Genomic DNA, 18480 nt, shown 5'->3' on the forward strand with positions numbered 1-18480 from the left:
AAACCTTTGGGCTGAATCACAGTTGGTACTGGTGTGTTGGGTCGGTGTCATGCAGCAATAAAGCAAGAAGAAATAAAAAGGCAGATGATCCATTTTTCCATAAAGAAATCTCCTCCCTGGGCACAGTGAGGTTAGCACAGCTGTGAGGAAGTATCTAATCTTACTGCGGTAAAGCTGATGAAGCCTCTGACTGATAAAACTTTGTCCTTTTATTCAGTGTATTGTATAGAGTATGTCCAATGTTTTCCATTATTATGCTTATGCATCTTTGTACAATCAGATCTAGAGACTCCAGATTTGTCCCCAGAACAAAGGCAGGCTTCTTGATCATTTTTGTTCAGTTTCTCTGAATCACTGGCTCATTTGATGCCTGCAAATAAAGTTGCACTCTGCACCACAGACTTACAAAAATGCATGCAACATTTTGCTACAAACATTGGAGGACCTAAGCTTCCCTGGGAAACACAGTCTGTTCTGGCTGTTCTTGTAAGCAGCTTCAGTGCTGCATTTGCAGTACAGTCTGTTCTCCAGGTGTGCACAGAGGTATCTGATGTCCTTCACCATCTCAACCTCTTCTCTCACAATGGAAATATTGTTCATCATATTCCTGGTCCTCCTATAATCCACAATCACCTACTTTGTGTCATTTGCATTCAAGATGATATGACTGTTCCTGCACAATGCCACAGATCAGTCCACCTGTTCTCTCTGTGCTCAGCCTCCGGTCCACCACTGACGCTGTTAATTAAGCGATTAGCGTCTTCTATTAAGATGTCCATACAGTTATTCATTACCTCGGCTAATATGGGCCAAAAATAAAATGTAGGTAAAAGTAAAGAATAAAAATGAATGTAATTGCTCTGACATGGATCCAGTTTTGAAATAGGTAAACTTCTAAGATGTGCTCTCAAATGATCAATATATTTGGGGGAAAATAAGATAGAAGACTTTATAGAATTCAAAGAATAAATAAATGAACATTGCAAAACTCAATTTTCCTTCAGGGCTGCTATTCTGTAGAACTAATGTTCACAAGTTGTCTTTTTTTTTAAGGTTTAATGTACATACGATATGACGTATGTCACCACCGGCCACAGGGCCACATTGTGAATTGCCAGCAGTGTACTCTCATTGAACATGTCATTGATGATGAGCTATTTGGACCTTGTAAAGTTACATATGCAACATGTAGTGTGGTGTAACAGGAAGAGGCATACGGTACTCCATAATGCCACGATCTACATGAAAGAAAACATCACCACATCTATCCAACCGCTCCAATGATGGGCTGTGCAAAAACAAGTGAGCAACGGTCTACTCCCCTAGCTCAGCTGGGTTTAATGTCATGGACAAGAACTCATGAACCCTTTATTTGTAACTGCTGCTAAAATAATTTTTGTGATACACTTGCCTAATAAGCACCTTAGAAGACAAACCTCACATGTCCTCTGTGACTAATTGAAGTCTTAGCTTGAATAAAATTTAAGATTGCCTAAACGTTTTGTATTTTCTAGCAAAATGGTAATTTGCCTGATAATTATAGCACTTGGAGCCTTTCCTTTTTTTTCTGACAAAGCATTAATTGAAGATGAGGACTTCTCATAATACCAATATAGCACTTTTTCTGTATTTGTATTTTTCCTGTATTTGTGGCCCAGCTGATGCCAGTGGAAAACATGACAGGTCTCCTTTAGTGTGTAATGTTCTTTTGCTTATAAGTAATCTCTGTATTGTATTGAATGTATTTATAGGCCACGTTTAAAAGCTACAAAGCCAGCCAAGGGCTTTATTAAAAGAAAAATAATCCACCTAAAAGATCCATCCGTCCTGTACAACAACTCATCTGGTTGGGGGTCCAAGCAGCAGAGCTAATCCAGTGACACCAGGAAAACTGCAGTGTCTGTCCCGGGTCTGTCCTCGGCCATCGTCCTGGTTGGACGAGACCAGAAAACTTCCCAGATGAGGCTTCCCAACCAGAGACATCTAACCAGATGCCCGATCCACTTCAGCTGGTTCCGCTCGATGTTGAGGAACAGTAACACGAATCCCTCCTGAAAGACTTCACACCTCCTGAGGGAGGTTTTTACAAAACCTCAAAGCACATGTGAACTTGTAGGGCAAACCTTCATGCTTCATTCATTCATATTTTATTTTATTTCGAGCAATACAACATAACATAAGTGACCTGCGTGCAACATAAAATTAAACAAATACCTTTATCAGGTGCAGGTTCAAAATACAAATTAACTCGTTAACACTCGAAAGGGAGTGGGAAAAAGAAAACCTATTTAATCCCACCCCTGTTTCTCATTAATAACTTTACAGATTTTTTTTTTTTTTTTAAGTCTTCCTCCTGTCTCAACATTTGAACCAAAACAATGAACAAAAGATCTGTATAAAATTATAATAAAAATTATTCTACAGTTCACTTCACCTAAATTTACACACATTGTGGTTATGAAATGCAGATACATTTCACAACCACAATGCGCGCAAATCCAGGAACAATAGATATTGTCACCATGGGTGACAGTTAACCGTTAACTTATATTTATAATACACCGTTAACTTATATTTATAATAAATACCAGCAATGGTAAGGACAACAATACCAGAAGGCAATGGACATAATGGACATGTACATATAGTACATACATACACGTCAGTGATGGTCAGAACTACAGTACCAGAAGGTAATGGACAATACATACTTACTAAATGAGGAACAACAAATACACAAACATTTCAAGACCGAAGTTGATTTAACATAGTGTTATGCTTGCTCCAAGGATCCAACAACTGGGTCAGGATCTGTGTTGTTCCTCCTGAATCCACATAGACCATACCAGAGAGACTGAGGAGCGTATTATTCTGTTTTAGGAGAATCCCCTGTGGTCCCTCTTCTTGAAACAGGGAACCACTTTGCCAATGTACTAGTCCAGAACCACTGCCCCCATTGTCATGTTTCTGTTACCACGAGAAATGAGAAGACCTCAATATCACAAAGAAAGCATGTAAGAGAAACACCTAGAATTCAAAAATACTGTCAAATGCTGCAAAAACCTTTATACATTCCCGTGACAGGGTTTTTCAGATATGTCGATGGCACAGTTCATCACAAAAGTGTAATGGAAACAGTTACAGCACTTGCATGTCTCCGGCATCACTGAAAGTGATGATGTCGGTCAATCAAATCCAGTAAGCAGCTTTTTTTGGCCTCATATATAGTTGTACTATAACACTACTTAATCATTGCCAGATGATTCACTACACAAGTTGAATAATCATTTGAATGACCATCCGCCGCCTTCGTCTTCTGTTGACTGTGTTGTTGTCCAGACAAACCACGGTGCAACTTTTGTTTAACTGTCTAAAGAAAGTTCTCTCCCCCTTTTTCCTGTCATTGAGGGGCGTCTGCTTGGGTGGTTAGCTGTGCTTATACTCTAAATGAGAAAATGATTCATTCCCCCATGTGGAGCTTGTTTTTTTTTCTCTTCTGATGGCTGTCAATCATAGCCTTTTTATGTATCATGTATTCCCACTTTGCTGAAACTGGAAACAGACTAGGGTTTAAAAAAAATATATTTTTACAGGCTAAACAATTCACATGTACTTTGGGAATTGGCCATCGGTGAAGTACTGATGTAATAAATTAAAACTTGTGAGTCTTTATGTGGTGGTAGTTTGCAGTCATATTGTTTCTTTGTCACAAAATCCCATGGCAAGCAGAGAGTTTTCTCAAACCCCAGTGACTGTAGAGAAATAAAGGGAGGAAGACAGACAGCTAAGACTTGATAAAGGAAATACATTCCACGTTATCATTGCAAAGAAAATTACCTGGTGTTGACTGGAGCTATTGTTGCTCTAATTGTGTACCTGCAAGCTCACCGTGCTGCAGACAGATCCTCATCTCTTCAAATTACTCTCTGAAGCTAACCAAAGCAACACAGATTTTTATCACACTGCAGTGCATGTTTTCTCTTTTTACAAATGTTATCCTTTACATTTATTCTGCAGGTTTACTCTACCTGTCATTTCTGTTTGCATATCTGTCTACATTTTGCAGAATGACTCAGAAAACCCATCTCATTGTCCCCAACGACAGTTTTCTGCATGAAAGCGCACAGTGCCAGAGTTTACCCTCCCATTTCTGGTTTCTCTATTCCTCAAAAAACCCTGACTCACAGGAAATCCTTTCAGGCCGTTATAACAGTGGCCACCGTCTACCCGGCATCATCGCTGCCCTGCTTTCTGAAGACATTATTCATACAGACTTTTAATTTACTGGGTTTAATTGCTGGTTGGCTTGGAGCCTGGCGCCTTGTATTGTGCTGTAAATGTTCTGGCTGTGGATCCCTCAGTCACGTAGAGAAACACACACACATGCATTTGCACATTCAACTTGACAGGTGCTTATGTGCTGTAGCCCACCTGGTTGTTTTTGGAGCAAAGCATTGATTGACAGTTTGTTATTACTTTGTGCCAGTCCACTGAGTCGCCTAAGTAAGGATTTGCTTCTCTTGGGATAGTTTTGTCAGACATGCAGCTACAAACAGAGTTTGAATATATATTTTGTTGGAGGAAATATGCCAGAAAACTGCACGATTCAGTTCTTTTTGTTTTAAAAAGCTCCTTGTCTCATTGGCAGTATTGTCCCACTCCCCACTTGCTTGTTGAAATCAATAAAAGCCAGTAAACTAGGAATCAAATGCTTACCGACCAATTTCAAAGAAAATGTCGGATAAAAACTTTAGTCTTTCATTGTTGCCCATTAACTGCGCGCTTTGGGAACAGGAGGGAATTCATATTCTGTCTACCCTGGACTTTGCCTTTCAGTATGTACACCTTTTTTCCTTTTCTTTTTTTGATGTCTCTTGAGTAAAGCCTGTCTCATTAAAAAAAAAAAAAAAAAAAAAAAAAAAAACGTCTGCAGCCATGAAGCTATTACTCAGAGTTAAATAAAGTAAACGCTGAACTATTTAAAAAAAAAAAAATTTTTACATCACATTTGATTTAAAAAGATGAACATAATTGAATTATTGATAAAGTTCAGCTAAGCCACCAGGCCGTAGACATCATCTTTAACTCCCACACTGTGTATTATTCAGTACGCAACAGTTGTTGTTTTTTTAATCAACTAATAATTTTTAGTTAACACTTCTGCATGAAAAAGCTGTTTCCAGGTGAAAGTTCAAAGCTCCTTTATTATTAATTTTGAATAATAAAACAAAACGTTTGGCACAATTATCTTTGGACGGCTGAGACCGAGTGAACGTAAGACAAACTCCTCCTTCGTGCTGGGAAACCTGGCCATTGTTGATTATGATTCTGAAAAGGAGATGTTTGACCATAATTCACAGTGAAACATTTGCCATGAACCAAATCATACATCAGCATGAATTAAGTCACGCTTGCTGTCAAGCACAGCGGTAAACAACAGACGCGTGAACCCCGCAGTTACTGAAGCAGACATAAAATGCTGTGTTACCAAGTATTGGAAGGTTAGAGTGCAGAAATTGTGTCTTTGGGACAACGATCTCAAGCAGACCAGCAAATATGTAACATGACTGCTGAGAAAGAACATAATCAAGGTGATGCATTGGAGAAGTCAGAGTAATTGAAAGGCTATGAACATCCAAACATCCGTGAAAACATGACATCATAGGGAAGAGTGAGCCAAAAGTCCTCCACAACAATGTGAGAGTCTGGTGATGAACAAAAAAATGCTCCTAGTCATTTTTGCTGAAGGTGTTTTATTAATTTATTCATTTGCTTAATATGCACACTGCATTGTGTCTTCATTTTGATAAGATAGTAATGACAGTGTGAAATGGAACATGTTTTTGATCCCAGGTTAAATTTAAAGCCGCACAAAATATCTAGTCCTTCTACAGGCTTGGAGGTTACATCACTTTTACAACACTAACATTTGCTCTTGTTTCATCTCTTAACTTCCTTGTTTTCTTTCACATCATTACTTTCCTAAGTCTATTTGTCTCTTCTGCTATGATATTAACTGCTCTGTGTGCTAGTTTTGTCAACATGGGTTTGTCATGTTGAGTTTTAAAGAGATACACAGCTGTTGCCAGAGTTTACAAGTCCCAAAGCTGTTCTGGGTTTTACCGATAGTACGAGAGCTGGACGGTATGTCTTAACAATCAGTCATTCCTTCAGATGAAAATTGTTTCTCAGTATTCTCTGTATCTATAGCGTGATATTCTTTCAGTTCTAGTAGGATTTTTCTTTCTTCCAGAAAAGCAGAGCCCTCCAAATATGTGGCATATCATTAAATCAGTGCAAACATTTCATGCGTGAGCACTTTTCTCCCAAGTTCCCAAATGGCCTCAGTGGTGTTGGCTCTCCCCACTGTGATAATGTCACACACTGTTTGAAACTGGGAGCAGCAAATTCTCCTGTGTCCTGTTTCTTAGACAGGCACACACACACACACACACACACATACACATATATATATACAGTAAATGAGAGCGAGAGAAGCTGCGTGAAAACGTTTGCAGCTTCAGGCTTCAGTTAGTGAATGACTGAACTATCATACTACAGTTTTCTGGGGCAAAAGACACGCAGCAGAGAAGTGAGATGAACTCCTTTAAGAGATATAAGACATCTGCTTAAATGCTAAAGGAACATCCAAGAGTTCAACAGATCTATTATTGAATGGTAAGGAGTGTAAAATGTCATCAGGGACCAAAACAATGTGAATCAACGTTTGGGTAAGAATGGATTATGTGTTTGCAGCAATACTTGTGTCCAAATAAATTGCCATTTCAAGCCCCTGACTGGACACAAAAATGTCATTCCACTTAAGTGATAGTGTGGATAGGATCACTACAGATAAACCAAAGTTATTTTAACTTTATTGTAACTATGGCATAAAAAGGATTGTTTGTATAGACATCTCCTTCCAGCTGCTGCCACCTTGCCATAACTCTATACAAGTAGACGACAGATATTGCACAAATTATTGCCTGTCTTGTCATCAGTACTGATCCAGTTCTATGGAAGCGGAGGCCACGTACTCCCTTTGTGTGGACTGACAGCGGTCTGCGTGACTCTCCGTAGTTGACTTGTATGAACTAGTAACAAAGCGCCAGTGATTTAAGGATAGGTTCCTTTTGCTTTCAAAAAAAAAAAAAAAAAAAAATTCTGTGCACATGAAAAGCTGAAATTACTTCCATTTGTGTGTGGGAGCGTTATCTACATTATCTACACTATCGTTTAACTGGAATTACATGTTTGAGCCTCCTAGAGGCTTAAAAGAACAATTTATTCTGATGTAGGTCAATTGTCCCATGAGTTTACATCATTAGCCATTTTGCTGCAAACATATATTTCCTTCTTACTCAAAACTACTTTGATTCATGTTGTTTTTGGTCCCCGACCAATATTTATATTCTTTATCATCCAATAACACACCCTGGAATGCTCCTTTAAGCATTCCAGACCACACCAACACACTACTTCTTCCTCATGAATAACTCCTTTCACAAGGACTGTATATATTTATTTATTTATCACGCACTTGATCATTGCACATCTATACACATCTGTATATACACACACATTTAGGTTATCTGTATATATTTGTTCATACTATATCTCTACAGTGTACATATTGCTCATAATATATTTTATATTACCAACCTGTATATTATTATAGTACATATTTACTCTTAACTGTGTATACTGTTTATTTTGTACATACTGCACTTGCTACTTTTGCACTTCTGATTGGATGCCAAACTGCATCTGGTTACCCTGTATTTTACATGTGTAATGACAATAAAGTTGAATGTAATCTAATGTAATTTTACGAGCGTCTTGCTCCATCTGAAATATTCAGTACATGACAGTAGTACCAGTTCAGTGTGTGCAGGATACTCATTCTGAGAATGTGGACACCTGTTTCTGTGCGTGGGTTTATATACATATCCCTGGAGAGATGCTCTACTGTAATATGCCGTGGCTTCTCTCTTAGTCTCTTGTAACATTATTGATGATGTTTGTTCATGCATGTACATGCGAGTGTGTACTCAGAGCAGTGCTGCTCTTGTTGTGTGCTAATTGTGTCTGTGTGGGTGTGGCTGTTTTCTGCAGTCTGACGGACCGTAGGGACTGAGTTCCCCATCATTGTGTAAACTAAAAAGGCTTTCCTTGTAGGTTTCCCAGCTATGGCTTTAGTAAAGGGGCTATTTTAAAACAAAACCTGGAGAAAAAAGGCAAAAATACTTAAAGATGTGGAAGCAAGGTCGTTGCATGTCGTCCTGCTGGAGTGAGAGCTGAGAAATACTTTTCAATCTCATTTAACCAGTTTGACAAACACCAACAATCTTTTCATGGGAAAACCTCCTGTCAGGAGCTGGACAGTTGTTTTTGCCACTAATATTATAACAGAAAAGAAATGTAAAAGCTGACGGCACTGCTCTTCTATTTCTGTGTCCACAAACATCATAAAGGCAACAATAAGTCACCCATACAAGATGTTATGGTTCAGTAAACAGTTTCCCAGGATGCCATCGTCTTACAAATTCAAATAAATGCAAAACTATCATAAACATAATCTGTGACAATAAAATGTGGACATCATTCCATCCTTTAACAAAATGATGATGACACGCGCATGCTAAACATTTTCCACAGTTGTTCCACATGTCCTTCAGCACATTCAGTTTTATACACGTCCAAAAAAATCCTATAAATGGCAGTTTTGATCATTGCAATGCATTGGATAGAAGTGGCATGACTCCCGGATGATGCGCTGAAAAACCTGTCCACTCCAATAAGCACTATGTGTGAGAGGGTTACCGAAGCTCTTATGCCGAGCTTCAGTACAGCATGCAGTGTCCTAACTGGTGACACGAACGGAGAGCACATCTCCCAAAACGAGAGGGCTCTGCAGTGGCTGCTGAAAGCTAAACATATCATTGGTGCTCATCTACCAGATAGTAGAGTTACAAGTGAGATGAGCTGTCCCAAAGCATACCAAAGGTCTGTCTACCCTGCAGCAATCTAGCAACACGAGCTGGTGCTACATCAGTTGTTCACTTGCAATGTTTTCTCTTTCCAGCATGTACAATAATATGCTGTTGATGATTCTTGAATGTTGTTCTGAATGAATACTCATTAGCTAAAATGTATGAAAGTCCAGCATCCTGTTGTAGTTAACAAATGGTTGCAGTCACAGTATTATGGGTTAGAGTTTTAAATAGGGCTGCACTATTAATCGTTAAAAAATCGCGATCTCGATTCATGCTTGAACGCAATCTCATTTCCAAATGACGATTTTAAAAAAAAAAAAAAAAAAATTTTTTTTTTTTTTTTTTTGATTTTTATTGTTTTTATGTTCAATGTCAGCTGTTACAAAGTTGTTGCCAGTCTTTCATCAGGCATCATCATATTTTTTGTAACGTTTACCTTTTGTATCGGCAGCTTCTTAATCGCAGCAAAAGGCAATGGGGGGTTCATCCCAGCCAGAGGAATAATTTGTTGCCTCAGAACTACAGGATCTGTTACAAGTCCCCTTTCTGAAAGGGTGTTCAACTCAGGGAGGAACAAATATTGTTCAAAATTGTTATTATTGTTTAAATTATTCAAAGGTTTGTGTAAAGAAGACAAGAGATGTTTATTGTTATTATATTTTTGTTCAGCTGTTGCAAAGTTAAAGTAATAAGTGCAATAAATTTTATATTGGAAAAAAATCGTGAGAGAATCGTGATCTCAATTCTAAGCAAAAAAATCGTGATTCTCATTTTGTCCAGAATCGTGCAGCCCTAGTTTTAAACCTGACACTGACTTCTCACTAGAAATGGACGATATGTTACCGTTCACGATATACCGTCAAAAAAAATCCCCACGGTAAGAATTTGTCATCTCGAGGTAAAAACGATAAATTCCCGTTGATGACGTTTTTGTGTAAAGCGAGTCATTACAGTTTTGCAGTACAGGTGTAACTCATTTAATTGGTTTTTATCAATTCAATTTAATTGGTGTAGTTTAGTAGCATTTAGTATCTTTTAGAGCAGTGTTTTGGGGGCTCCAAAGACTGAATGTGGTGATAGATTTATAGTTACAAAGGTGGAGTTGAATTGGTAATTTTTTTTTTCGTCATTTTTATCGTTATCGGGATAAATGCCAGAAATTATCGTGATACATTTTTTAGTCCATACCGCCCATCCCTACTTCTCACTGGAATCATGAGGTCAGAAAGTTGTAAAATAGACATCTGTGAAGTATAATGGATCAACACCTGTTATATGACATAAAGAGTGCATTTTTTTTTTCTTACTGTACATTAAGCTCAAAAGCTAGAATGAGGCTGTATACATTATATAAGTGCATGTCATAGTTAATCCTATCCCTTTGAGCCACATGCTTCTTCTATGTATGAATTACAGCGCTATAATGTGGCCGTGGATGTGTATTATGAATATGCCTGCAGGCGAGCGGGAGAGGAGTAAGAGATGGAGAGACATTTTCAAAAAGAGCATTCCTTTTTTTTTTTTTTTTTTAAAGGAAGAAGTGGTAAAAAGGAAAGCTCATAAATGATTCTCTCCCTGGTTCCCTCAACACTGGGTTTATCCCATCGGGTCATGATGGAACTTAGAGACAAAATCTTTCTAATCTTTGCTCCCCTGCCCTGCCTCTGATTGCTGGCCATCCATGCGATTGAGTGTGAACGCATATCTGAATGATTCTGGCCACTACAGTTGGGGCGGGGGGGGGGGGGGGGGACGTGGAGTGATACAGCTCCGATCTGCACGCTGACCCTAGGGTACTGTGTGCTTGTGTGTGTTGGTAATATCTCAGACTGAACTGAAACCGTCTCCACAGGGACGGTGAGCTGTTGGTGCATCAAGAATAAGAAACATCAAAGAGTAATGCTTTCCACGCTGGAGCGCAACAAACGGGGCTTCTGCACGCACCACAAATTTCTCACTACTCTCAGACACTTTCAAGTCAAAGTGGGAAAAAGTGTAGATGGGAGGAAGACAACATATGGAGACTCTATTGAAGGCAGTGGAGCACAGTAAAACAAATTCAAAGCAAATTAGTACCCAGGAAGTATCATTGCTTATCTTTCTTCGGTGGGGGAAAAAAAAATGGAGTGTGGGAATGAAAGTTTGAAAGATCTGGGGGCAGTATTAGCGGGTCGTACAGATGATCTACTCTGATAAGCCCCACCTGGCCCTCCACTCTCCATCTCATTCTGATCCCTTAGTGTCCCTTAATTCTCTCACATCACACCTTTCTCACATGAATCTGCTTTTTCTCATCGCTTTCAAACACACACAGACACTTACACGCACAGATGGAGTTAGTGAGCTTCTAAGTGTGTGTGTGTGTGTGTGTCTGTGTGTGTGTGTGTGTGTGTGTGTGTGTGTGTGTGTGTCTGTGTGCCTTAAGCATGCCCTGAGGCGAAAAACACTGGTAGACTTCTGGTTACACACTACAACCAGAGCAGCAAGGGCATTTTGGAGGGAAGGAGTTATCGTAGGAGGAAAACTCTCACGGTCACTTTCAGAACCGGTCATGTTCATGTTTCCTGAATAAATGCTGTATTGGATTGTACTAGATGTGGAATAGACACATCTGCAGCCTGTGTAGACCCTTATGAGACTCTGATGTGATCATTATTATTATTATTAAGCCACATAAATTGTTAGACCCAACACTAAGTAGTTATTGCACACCTTTTAAACAACATATAAATCTGTGTTTTCTTCCGCTTGCATCATCTTTAGCCCTCATTTTAGTCTTGGTAGGTAAGCAACCTGCTCCACTAGAAGGATGAGCTGCTCACACGATCACTTCCATCTACATTTCTGCTCCCATCAAAACACACTTTTCCTCTTTTGCATGTGCCTGCAGGGAGTTTGGCTGGAGGGATCCAGAGCTGCCAGAGGTGATCCAGATGTTGCAGCACCAGTTTCCATCAGTCCAGTCCAACGCCGCTGCCTACCTCCAGCACCTCTGCTTTGGAGACAACAAGATCAAGTCTGAGGTACTGATCCCTGAAAGAAAGCCTCCCGAGAGAGTTGGCTCTCAGAAAGATTTTCACAAAACTGAGTACGAGCCTCTACCTTCAAAGTATTTTTTTTTGTATTATTATAATTCTCCTTGCTTCTACCGATACACACACATTTATGCTTTGGCTCTGAATAAAAGTAAGCCGAACCAAAAATAGTAGAAATATCTTCCCACTTTTGTGTTTGCTATGCAGATAGGTGTGAGGATAGTGTTTTATTTATGTGCTGAAGTTTCCTGACTTGTTTTTTTCAGTTGTTTGAGTGCCACAAATAAGGTGATGTAGATGCTTGATTACAAATAAATTCAGAGGAGGGATGTCTGCACAAAAAGTAAAAATTAGGATGATGGAACAAAGGGAGACATCAGTCCCCGGTGTTGGTGTGTCTGCGACTTAAAGCTTAAAGATCATCAACAAACTAAACAATCATCAAACAAACAAAATAATTAGAAAACCAACACTGGAGCTCTTAAAGGAGCATGAGGCAAGAATAAGAAATGAGACTCATTAGCGCCACGACGACCGTCGGGGTTCCTGCAGCCAACAGCGAAGCCGGCACGGGAGCGCGTGTGTAATCTCATGTGATTTTCAAATCAAGCTCTAAATATGACTTACAATGTTATCTTACCTGGTCAGTAGGAAATGAGCCATGTCAGCATCTGTTTTCAGTCCCAATTCAAGTTGAAGCTGCCTCCATGACTCAAACGCGTATCCATTATTTACTTGTGCGCCGTCGAGAACGCTCATGCAGCGCCATGTGACGTCACATCCGCAGGACAGCGCGGGAAATTCGAAATTCGAATTGCAGCACATTTTGCAGCACACAGCCTGTTCAAGGCAACGGAGAGATATGCTAGAGGGCTCATTCTTTTTGGTTTGGAACGCTTCATCTGACATTATTACTAGAAAACTTAAAACGTATACGCATTTTTTTCATAAATCCTGCCTCATGCTCCTTTAAAGTTGGTTTGGATCTGGATTGATTATTTCCTGTACAGCAGTTTTCCTCACATCCAGCCCGCGAGGACCACTGCCCTGCATGTTTTAGATGGCTGTTCCAACAAACCTGATTCAGAAAGGTGTTACTCATGTGGATGTGGCTCTGTGGCGCAATGGATAGCGCATTGGACTTCTAGGTAACTGGTGGGGAAGTGATTCAAAGGTTGTGGGTTCGAGTCCCACCAGAGTCAGCTTTTATTACAGCAATGCCCTCCCGGCTGGCGATCCAGCTTTTACAATCAAACCATGACAAAAAGGACAGCCCGTCTGGTTGTTAATCAGCCCAAACTGGTAGACTTCTCCTCATTGAGCTCCACTCACCACCTGTGGCTCCTCGAATGAAGGACAAGTCTCACTCTTTCCTGCAAGTTCTGCATGTGTTTATATGAATACGATCATGAGGGCTTACCACCCATCACTAACGCTGCACTCATCACTCATGGAGGCCGAGTCTCTCCTCCTCCAATTTCCAGTTTCCACTGATTTTCACATTGGCACAACTTAACTCTATTTCTGCAGCAGAGCGGTATCAGATTGTGTTGCTTCAAGGCTTAAGTATAGGTTCATGCTGATTACATTGTTTCACCTATGAGAGTGGTAACTATGGAAACGCCCTCTGCGTGTTATGAGATGCATGATGCTTTTCTATTTGGCCGTCTCTATAATTTTACAATATACTCATTAAACTGGAACGTGGACGACCACTGTTCATCCCACCAGCTTGAGTCATGGTGTCAATTCTTCAAATGATGCACTAACGCTGGACATAAACATTCACAAACACGTACGAACACAATAAACCGACAATTCTTCACGGATCGCAACACAAAGTAAGGAATAATTCCCCCCATAATGCAACACGGTCAACACAGCACACTACACTGTTTTCTTTTACAGCTTAAAACAGGGGAGATGCCACCAAATAGATTATTTTTAGGCCTTAACTTCTGACAGGAGTGTTTCAAGCTCACTGTGTTTTGTTTTTGTTGTTTTATTTGCTTTTGCAAATTCCTTTGTCCATGGTTTTTCATGGATATTTATCCTCATTGTCCTATTCGTTTGAGGGAGCAGACATGGAGGAGTGTCGTGCTCATGCGTTCAGTTTCACGTTGATTGTGATGTTCAAATGAGACGTGCGTGAATTTGCCGCGTACACACAGTTTTGAACATCTGAATTGGTTTTCTGCGTTGGCAAGATTCCTGCGCAAGGATCCACGATGAAATCCTCATACTTTTGGTACATGAGGCCTCAGATCTGTACAGAAAGATGAGGTTGTTTCCATATAGAAGTTACAATCTTTTTGAAATAGCTAGTTGTTTAGAAAGTATCTAATGATATACCTTTCGTCAGTATTAGAAATGTGACCAATTGTGAGAAACCTTCATTAAACTACCTTTTTATATTGCAAAGCAACCTTTTACATTTTTTTAAACCCAGTGTTAAGAAGTATTAAAAACAAACAAAAAAAACTGAGGTCTGATCCTTGATCCTTGGTCAAGTCAAACATTTAATTTTTATTTGAGGAAACGCCACTCTGCAACAAAAACTCAGAGCAGTCGAACAAGAGCATAAATACAAGTTCACAACTCTGTTAATTTCAATGTTTCACCATCAAAAATCGTTTTTCAGTGAGAAACTTGATTCGATTAGTTTAGTCTTCAATCCCTGTGTCAAACTGAGATCCTCTCTCATACTCTCACAATGGCATGGCATAGTGGTTAGCGCCGCTGACCCTCAGCAACAGGGTTCCTGGTTTGATTCCTGGCTGGAGTCTTTCTACTTGGAGTTTGCATGTTCTCCCTGTATGTGGGTAACTCCCGTCCTACAGTCCAGAAAACATACTTATCAACTGTAAGCTGCTTTGGGTAAAAGCATCTCATACATGTAATGTGACCACAGAAAATCATCTTCAGCAAGCTTCCTGTCTTTGCTCTGTTCCTATTGGATGCTGTGTGTGAACTGCCCATTGATTCTATTGGCTGTGAAGATTTTCAGAATGGGGTCATTGACCCTAATCCATCAACCACTTCAAAAGATACTGCCTTGGATAAACAATGCACAATTCTCTGGGAGCTCCACCTGGTGGTGCATATCACACAGACTGAAGAGTTCAGCTAATGCACATATATGTGAAAAGAGTTAGTACATTTAGGGACGTATATATCACGTAGAATGAGTATTATAATTTGGTCCCTGAAACCCTCAATGGCCCATATGGAAAGTCTGCCGAAGCGTTTATTCTCAATAAAACTATAATCTCGGTACATTAAACAGAAGGGATTTCTAGTGTTTGGGTTTTCACTACATCGATTTAAAGAGATATGCAGTCTTAATATATGCTTCTCTTTTTTATTTTTGCTGCGTTCTATCTTAATTTACTCTCGCCTGGTATTATATGTGCTGTAATATTACATGTTACACCAAATTTTATTCCACTACACATTGTATTCAATGAAAAAAATAATGATTTTAATTAGATTATATACCTTTTTTGAGCAAGAATGTTAAAAATGAACTTCATTAGGAAGCAATTATTATGTCAGTATTGTAAATAAACATGTTTTTGTCATGAAACTTGCAGCAAGCCTTATTGTGACTTTTACACAAGGCAATTTCACCTTCAAAAGCCTCATGCTGATGCACCTTTGAGCAGACAAAATGCAGGATGTGCAAACACACTTACTTCCTTACTTAAATGAGTGTTGTTTTGGTGAAGACCCCCCCGTCTGCCCTACATTTACTTTTTGTCTAGACTGAAGAAAGAGGGAGGGCTGCACGCACACGTACAATGGGAGATGCAACAGAAAATGCAGAAATTGAACCTTGCATCAGTATAATGGAGTCCATTACATGTGTACCCTGTTTGTTTAGTTGTTGTTTTTTGTTTTTGTTGCTTTTTTTTTAAGATATAGAAAGATATTCACAATTCAATTCAATTGTTTTGCTGTCGGCTGGCAGGGCGCACTAAAAACCATAGAAATCCTGCACGTGGTTACACTCCCCAACCCACCCAGACACAAACACACATTTAGTCACCACCATGAGAAAATGGCAAAGACTAAAATTCAAAGTAACATAAATCAGTGGTTGCAGATTTGGGTGGGTTTTTTCAGTTGAGATTTAAAACAGTTGCAGCTCTTTATATCGTCTCTTGGTGAATTCCACTGTGTAGTGTAAAAGTAAAAGCAGTTTGTCCAAAAGAGCAGGGTACAATTTACACAGAAACATTACTGTTATAACCTTCTCCTGGCCCTCTTCCATCTTCCCCCTTTCTCTTCAGATCCGCCGGCAAGGTGGGATCCAGCTGCTGGTGGACCTGCTGGATCACCGGTTGACGGACGTGCACCGCAGCGCCTGCGGAGCACTCAGGAACCTGGTCTACGGCAAAGCTAATGACGACAACAAGATTGCCCTGAAGAACTGTGGCGGTATTCCAGCTCTGGTCCGACTACTCCGGAAGACCACAGACGTGGAGATCCGAGAGCTGCTGACAGGTAAGACACCTAATAAGATCATGGCATTTTCCTTAAAAGTCCTTAAAAATATGTTTTTCCTTGACTGGGACCAGCAGAAAACGATGGAATCAGTAGGATGTTTCCTTCTTCTGAACAAAATTCATGCTTAATTGGTTCTGTCATGGATAAATGTACAACTACCTCTTTGAAAAGCAGTTATCTAATCTGATTTAACATGTAAAGCAACATTCAAATATTTTTGAGAGACTAAAATGCTCCAACAATGATAAGATCGTGTTCTGATTTGAAAATAGAAAATAAGTCTATTGCAAGTATACAATATATTCCTTCATGCATACTCAGTTACAGCTAGTCATTTAAATACGCATCGGTTACCACTCGAGTATAGACTCATACACACACACACAAACACACACACACACACACACATGTTCATATATATACAAACACACGGATGCAATGACACACAAAAGAAATAATATTTTGACATCTAATTGCTTCCAAGCTCTCATCATGCCCTGGTGTCTGGTTAAGCTGCACTGAACTAGTATCCACAGGATGTTCTCATTCTCCTTCAGTAAACACAGATGTCCTCCCCATCTTAAACAAAGTATTTAGTGGTTTATTCATTTGAAATTTGAATCTACACTGGGTCTTACATGTAAAAACGGTAGATTAAAGGATTAGCAGTCATGCCAGTGTTGTTCAAAGCATTACTTCTGCACATGTATGTCGCTCTGATTGATATTCAACATTTGGCCGCGATGAAAGTACTCCAAAAAAAGAGAGAGAGAGACTGGAAAAAAAGGAGTACCACTTAGTTTTCAAAGTGATCACCACCCAGAAATTTCTGCGGGAAGTGCAGTTGATGGCTTTGGAGGGTTTTTCTTATCCAGGAGCCAAATGAGGAAAATTGATTTCTCTTGGCGGCACCATTAAAACATCTCCGCTGAGGGCACACAAAACGACATGTCATCCTGTTTCTGCTTTTGAGAGCCGCAGCCAGTTTGACGGCATAATTATTTCACAAATCTGGACCAAAACCATCTGGACGACACAAAAGTACTCCACTTAGCCTCCATTCAGACACCGCAATAATGTGCCCTGTGAGATCCTGTCACATGTGGCCATGGCATAGCACATGTGTTCACACCTGACATCAAAATGTGAATCCAAATGTGACTTAAATGAACAGATCTGACCTCTGCACTCCAATTGGAAATATTAACTTTCACAAATTGCCCTCACAAACACCAAACAGGTTGTTCTTGTTAAACACCAATGGCCCTGGATAGCTCAGTGGGTTGAGCAGGCCACTAGTACCATAAAGATAAACACTGAAAGCAGAAGTTCGAAATAACTAGGAGCTACTTGCAAGAAAAAAAAAAAACCCTTTTTTTTTTTTTTTCCAAGTGATCAGATCTGAATCTGTCTTTGACTGTGTTCAGACCACGTATGAGTTTTTGGTCACTTGTGACTGGATTTCTATGAATGCATTTTAAGGCAAGGTCTAAATGGGGTTGGTCACAATGTGGAACAGAGTAATACCCGGTAGGCTGTATGCTGCAGGATTTTGGGCTGTTGCACACAAAACATGACTGCTGTGAAAAGATTGTGGTGAAATCTTTCCTCGTAGCAGCATATCGGGGGTCCCGTGTCATCAGCACGTGTTGGTTGGCAGTGGGCAATAGATCTTGATTGAGATTAGTTTCTGATAGTGTCATAAATCCCATCAGTTCATCTCCTAGCTAATGAGCCAATTAAAAAACGACATGAAGTGATGCATTATTTAATGAGACTTTGCTCCAATCCAAATAAAAACTCATGTGGCTCGACGCTTAAAAGAAATCAAGTTTTCTGGGACTCTTTTTTTGGGAGGACAATTTATGGAGGTTGAGCAACAGAAGTCATGTTTGTATAACATGCAATTTGTTGTTTCTTGTTTTGCTTGTTTGTCCCCA

At 39.7% G+C, this 18480-nt stretch overlaps 1 protein-coding gene and 1 non-coding gene across 13 annotated transcripts in view; both read left to right on the forward strand.

Annotated features, from left to right (window-relative positions):
- The window catches only part of ctnnd2b (catenin (cadherin-associated protein), delta 2b), a 219618-nt gene that overhangs the window by 154476 nt on the left and 46662 nt on the right, over positions 1 to 18480 (forward strand). For all 12 annotated transcript variants that reach the window (XM_061732810.1, XM_061732812.1, XM_061732813.1 and 9 more), the window contains 2 exons: positions 11887 to 12019; positions 16324 to 16537. In XM_061732810.1, coding sequence (XP_061588794.1) covers positions 11887 to 12019; positions 16324 to 16537 — 347 coding nt within the window. The remainder of the gene's footprint in view (positions 1 to 11886; positions 12020 to 16323; positions 16538 to 18480) is intronic.
- On the forward strand, positions 13142 to 13233 carry trnar-ucu (transfer RNA arginine (anticodon UCU)). Its single transcript is given in 2 exon segments — positions 13142 to 13178; positions 13198 to 13233. It is a non-coding gene; the product is annotated as a tRNA-Arg (tRNA).

Source organism: Cololabis saira, chromosome 10 (genome assembly GCF_033807715.1).
Source record: "Cololabis saira isolate AMF1-May2022 chromosome 10, fColSai1.1, whole genome shotgun sequence".
Taxonomy (NCBI): domain Eukaryota; kingdom Metazoa; phylum Chordata; class Actinopteri; order Beloniformes; family Belonidae; genus Cololabis; species Cololabis saira.